Consider the following 5,980-nt stretch of genomic DNA (forward strand, 5'->3'; position numbering starts at 1 on the left):
GATTTATATGCTTATTCCTAGATGTCACAGGCACAGATATGGCCTGTCAACCATAGACTCCTCTTACCTGCGGGTAGCTTTTCCTGTGCATAAGAAGGAGTGCTGCATGCCTTTCAGCGCATCAATGTAGTGGCTGTATATGTGCGTGCTCTCATAGCACGTGTGGCACATGGGCGAGCTCTTCTGCCACGTGTAATGCTTGCATCTCGTACACGCTTTGGGTTCCTCTATATCCCTCGTATCCCATTCACACACTGTCCCCACTTGTTCCTCCTTGGTAGACCATACTATGGGGTCATACGGATTGGCTATGGCCAGGACCTTATCCGCCTGACTCAAATCCAACCCCATTCGCTTAGCGACCAATTCAGTACCAGGCTCTGCGAAACAAATTCCTCTTACCGACCCGATTTGATTTGTATCTGGCCCAATATTATTGGTATTCAATAGGGAGTGTTCCATATTTGTCGCATAGTCGAGCGTAGTAAGGGATGTCAGGCCACACCCCAGGGAATGCCCAGTGAATGCCAGGTCAATCAGTGTGTTTTTATCCTGAGTATGTGATCAAGAACAATATAGATATATCAGAGGACCACCTGTTCCATTGATATTGTGAGTGAAAAGATAAGCATCTATTACATTGACATTGCGAGAAAATAGGTACATATCTCACATATCTTCGTCTTCGATTTCAAGTCCACTAAAGCTCTACAGAAAAAACGATATCATACAGATAAAACAAATGAAGACCGCTGGTGGCCTCGCAGTGCTTTGTTTGATCTGTCTAGATAAACAGTAATCCCCATTCATTTCCCCAGCCCTTGCCAACGAGACTTGCACCACAGTTGCTTATAGTGGTTTAAGCTCGTCAATCGATGATACTCTGGTTGCACCACCCAAGGCTAGAACCAGTGCAGACACGCCTTGCGAACAACTTTGATGCAATCACTCGTACTGTATACACAGTTGACCAGGAATATACCGCATAGTCAAACTTTACTTACACAATCGATTCAAACTACACAACTAACACACAACTAACACAGAACAAGGCGTTCGTATCGCACTGCATGCAATGGTCAACATACCTGCGATCGACCCAGCTCGTCGATTGTGGTGGATACAAAGCTCTTGGCTTGCGAAATGTAGTCCAGGGTTTCATTGCTGAACTTCTTGCATGTGTCTGACAAGGGCAAGTCCCACAGCACAGCGTCGGCGCACGTGTCCGATGCGCTGGTGGTACCCCTGGACGGCAGTACGATAGTAGCGTGAGATTGGCACAAGTTGCAACCAGAACAAACTCAATTTGAGCAATTTGGCACAGAAAGTCTAAATACCAAATTTTCGATTCGTTTTGCCGGTAACGTTCGAGTGAGGTCGGTCCTAGATACAATATTAACAACATCGCAGGAATAATATATTAGAACATGACATAGGTATGTGGCATACAATATATATATATATATATATGTATAGCTGCTACCTTAAAACATCAAGCCATGTCTATCACCCCTCTCTCGCGTCACGTGTACACTGTAGAACTTTGATGAGTGAGCATGGCTGTATCTTCTAGTGTGAAGCCAGCTATATGTATACACGCAGTGCATGCGAACGCATGACAAGTAACCTATCCGTAAATTCCGTACCCTGAGCTATAAATTGATATATAACTTGCCTTATTGTTGACATGGATGCTCAGGAAGTGCCGACTAGGCGACAACACGTGCGCAAGTATAACACGTGCACAAAGTAATATAACCGCCTGCCGCACGTAAAAGTTGAGGATTTCACATACACACATACCTGAAAGCAATCAAAACCTGGGTGGGTACTGTGTTGTGTTGATACGCATACGCGTGCAAACCATCTGTAGGTGTGGCTGATCCAACGAGATGAAACCCGTGCACATCGTAACCCGTACAACCGGTGTAGGAGATAGCAGTGGCGATTGTAAAAGGCTGAAGCAGGGCCTTGAGAATCGATATTTCTGACGGATCGAAAAAAATTGTGTTGAAGCATTGATGCGAACAAATGCTTTCAATATCACGGTTTCATTTTTAGGATTTAAGACTTAATTGGATTGGTAACGACGCGAGCAAACAGCATTTGTCGAGATCTTGCGCTATAACACGACTGGCAAACGAAATCAATCAGTACAAATACATGAGGCACATATATGTGAGAGTACAATGTAATCGTCTTTATCAAAGCTGGGAGAGTCTATGAGTGAAAATATACCTTGCACAATCATATGCTTCATAGACCCTTTAAATCCGCAAACCGGTGTGTGGCACTAAGATCGAGTATAAGTGAAGTGCGAATTTGTCAGCTACGTAAAGTTTCGTTCGCGTATTGTGTATAGAAGGGGGTTATCAGTATTGAATAGATCAACACACGTAACGAACATACTAATCCTACGGCGACCGATCACACAATCAAACAAGAACCTATACCACACATTCAGATAGAGTAGAAATATTTTATTCATAACTTGAGGTTTGAGACTACAAAGTCATAGGAAAACTGTCGTGGTCGACATACCTGTGTTTGGGCTAGATATTTTGTCCACGACTTCCGCCCATTTTAATCCCCTTTCCGCTACTTGCAAAGACGCACTGATTTGGTTTTGGTTTTGTAAATCTTCACACGGATGTCTATTAAAAGGTAGAAGATACCTCAGAACATTGACCAAAGAGTTTAAAAAAAGCATCGCAATAGGTAGAAGGATTATAAGTTTGAAGACTCGTCAGAATGGATACAGTTTATATTATCTCGCCAGATATTGTATTTACTGTCTTAGGTCTCTTGGTATTTACCATTGAAACCATTCAGTTTGGGTCGTCTCGCTCCACTCTGCAGACTCCGCAGTCTGCACATTATTACTATTATTTTAAAAAAGAATGATGACAAGTTTTGTCTCTGCGATAGCCAATCAATACCCAAGTCTCAATTTGTATTTACTGTACATATTTATTTATTAATTATTTATAATGTACAATTGTATTTACATTGTTGTAAATACCATAACCTTCTATATATATATTTTAAATACATATTAAAAGATACAAAAATACATTACATTATATTTTACTTTTTAGAGGGACCCAACTTCCAAAATTCGAAGTATAAAGTCAAAAGAACAGAGGGGACCCATATTATTTTTTCAATAATTTACTTCCTATAGGGCAAAGACCCGTCCAAACCCAACCCACTCCAAACCTTGTACAATTCATGATCCTTGAGTGTCAATTAAAAAATATACAATGTTTTCGATGCATATTATATATCCTTCGCTGCATCTTCCGCAGCTTCTTTCGCGAATGATTGATTTTTTAGCGTTGTTTTCCTCCTCAACGCATACCAGGTCAGGGCTACGAGTCCGATCACGCCGAGTATGGCTCCGATGGTGGCTGCAATTATTGCACCGACACTCAAGTTGTTATTGACTTGTGACCCTTCTGAGAGTTCCACAGTTTTGCCTGAATGGAAAGATAGAAATAAATAATTCGCTAAGTACAAAGCAAGAGTAAGATAAAATTTGGCGTATATGAGTCCATATGCGTGCATCTGGCCGGCTTCACATATCGTTGCAATACTGATGTCATCACGTTCATATCATTGAAAAGGACAAAAAGGTAAAATTTATTTCAGTACTTTTACATATTTATAAACATACTTCCATCAGAATTGGTGAAGCTTTGGAACCCTACTGGCTGCATAGCGGCAATCTGTCCTTGCGATAAGCCAAATATGGCACTCTGGCCAACATCATCAAGTAATACGACAATTGTGTATGAACCGTTCTCAAGCACACTACCGGATACGGTGATCGATTCTTGTGCGACACCCAGAATTTGAGCTAGGCTGCTGACGAACGTGGGATACAATCTGCTTGAGATAGTAAATGTTGTCTTCGACCAAGTGTTCATATCAGGCTTAACTGTGTCACCCGTGTCTTCTTCATTGCCGGTATCAAAATTTGACCTACTGTCTGGATATGTTATTGGTAATATCTGTACAATTTCTTTTGTAAGGTCCACAGCAGTTGCACAAAGACCATCGTCACAAGTAGTTCCAGAAGGGCACGCGCTGCATGCTATACCGTATGTAGCATACTTTACACCCTTGAAATTGCCGCTGGGAGCATAGTTGCAAAGCGTACCATATTTCTGTGTGTACCAACATCCTACTTTGCGGGTATTATCTGACATTACTTGTGAGAAATGTCCATAAGTCTGCCCTGCACATGCATTCCTAATCGATTGACCGGGTAGTAAAGCCTGCGTGTCATCATCATTTGCCGCCAAGGCTTCTCGCTCACTACATTTTACTGATCCCCACTCATAGTCTACCCAGGCATGTGCTGCACCAGCAGCATTACCACTGTACCAGTTCTCGCCCACTGAATTGAATTCGGGCACCCGGTTGTCATTAACAGCACACGACTTATAGTTCGCCGTTCTCGCGCTGTTGTGACCATCCCATTCACCATTTTTGGCGCGCTCGACGTACTGACGTGCAGCGCACTCCAGGTCGGCATCGTATTCTAGTTCAAACATGGCGACAGCATTGATAGTTCGTCTGAGCCTATTGTGCTCGCTGAGTATGGAATTGCGATATTCTTCCGTCATTTGACCCATAGTGATTTGGGCGAGCATGCCAAAACCCGTGGTTGTTACTGATAATCGAACCATTATACAACTTTTTAACTTGTCCTGTGTATTACCGTTAACTTGTTTTTTTCCAATTAGTAGTTTTTGGGGAGTTGTGAACTGAATGTGTTGGACACGTCGCCTTTATTTTATATTGTTTTAATGTGTAAAACTATAATAATTGCGATACTATCTGTAATCGAGAGGTTAATGGCAAAGCTATAACTACATTTATCGTAGTTCTTTGCGTAGGGTATATCACCTAGAGTCGAAGGTCAGGTGATTTCAGTATTTCTTTGTCGATGAAGCGATATATGCTCCATGGTTTAGTATACACTAATTAAAAACTCTGCAATTTTTTTATAGTTTTTACTTTTTTTAAAAGGGGGGATGTTGCTCGAGCGTCTCAAAAGAATTAGGCTATTCGCTATCACCACTATGATCTGATCAACAAGTATGCATTTTTTCAATATGTAAATAAATACATAATCTTGGCGTCATTAAAAAGGCGACAGTCAAAATCTCTATCGCTATCAAAGACAATCACCAAAATATCTATTCTCTCCCAGTCTCCCTCTGCCGTAAAAAAAAACACTCTGTTCTCCTGGTAAACAATATGTTTGCTCTCAATTTTAATTGACTTGTACTGTACTGAATTCCTTTGAAAACCGAAGACTAGCATACCAATCACCATCTTGATCACACACACAAGAAGTTTACCATCTAACCGTTTTAGGGTACGTTATGAGGATTTTTTTTTAAAATAGGTTTATTGTATTTATGTTTTCACAGTTTCACACTTTGTTTTTGGTTTTTGCTTTTGTTTTTTGTTTTTTTTTAAATAGGAAAACTTACAGCCCAAACAATATACATGAGCAAGTTATTTATTACACTCATTATAAATAAGTATTATTTACACTCATTATAAATTGTACCCATTTTTTACTTTTTAGTGCTTTTACTTATTTATTTATTTTTTAAACTAAAAACCAAAACGCATAGATTTCTAAACGTTACATTTGACTTTAACGTTTTCGTCCGTTGTGCCTCAGACACACACATGTGTAAACTATGGATATTGTTGTATTTACTTATATTTTAAATACGTCAATTATTTACATAACTTTCTATTTGGAAAATTTATCTTGGAATCTTGGAGTCTTGGACTGTAAAGCGTAAATATTTAACTGTAAACAGCAGCCACTAAACGTATTGCCCGAGTCAGATCTCTGTTGTTTTTATTAATAAAGTATTAGAAGCAGTATGTTATAGCAACATCCACGCATATTTCAGGAAAATACATACTGTATACTATCTCAATCAGAAGC

At 40.1% G+C, this 5,980-nt stretch overlaps 2 protein-coding genes across 2 annotated transcripts; both read right to left on the minus strand.

Moving 5' to 3' along the window:
• Window positions 1-50: 50 nt before the first annotated feature.
• SARC_07479 (hypothetical protein) lies at window positions 51-2,764 on the minus strand. Its single transcript, XM_014298579.1, has 4 exons — window positions 2,542-2,764; window positions 1,804-1,987; window positions 1,089-1,245; window positions 51-552 (listed from the first exon to the last, which is right to left on the minus strand). The coding sequence occupies exons 1-4, from the start codon at window positions 2,708-2,710 to the stop codon at window positions 64-66; spliced, it is 999 nt and encodes a 332-aa protein (XP_014154054.1). The 5' UTR covers window positions 2,711-2,764; the 3' UTR covers window positions 51-63.
• Window positions 2,765-3,279: 515 nt separating this feature from the next.
• On the minus strand, window positions 3,280-4,640 carry SARC_07480 (hypothetical protein; the record flags this gene model as incomplete). Its single annotated transcript, XM_014298580.1, has 2 exons — window positions 3,280-3,479; window positions 3,677-4,640. The coding sequence occupies 2 exons, from the start codon at window positions 4,638-4,640 to the stop codon at window positions 3,280-3,282; spliced, it is 1,164 nt and encodes a 387-aa protein (XP_014154055.1).
• Between the last annotated feature and the right edge of the window lie 1,340 nt (window positions 4,641-5,980).

This window comes from Sphaeroforma arctica (assembly GCF_001186125.1).
Source record: "Sphaeroforma arctica JP610 unplaced genomic scaffold supercont1.596, whole genome shotgun sequence".
NCBI lineage: Eukaryota > Ichthyosporea > Ichthyophonida > Sphaeroforma > Sphaeroforma arctica.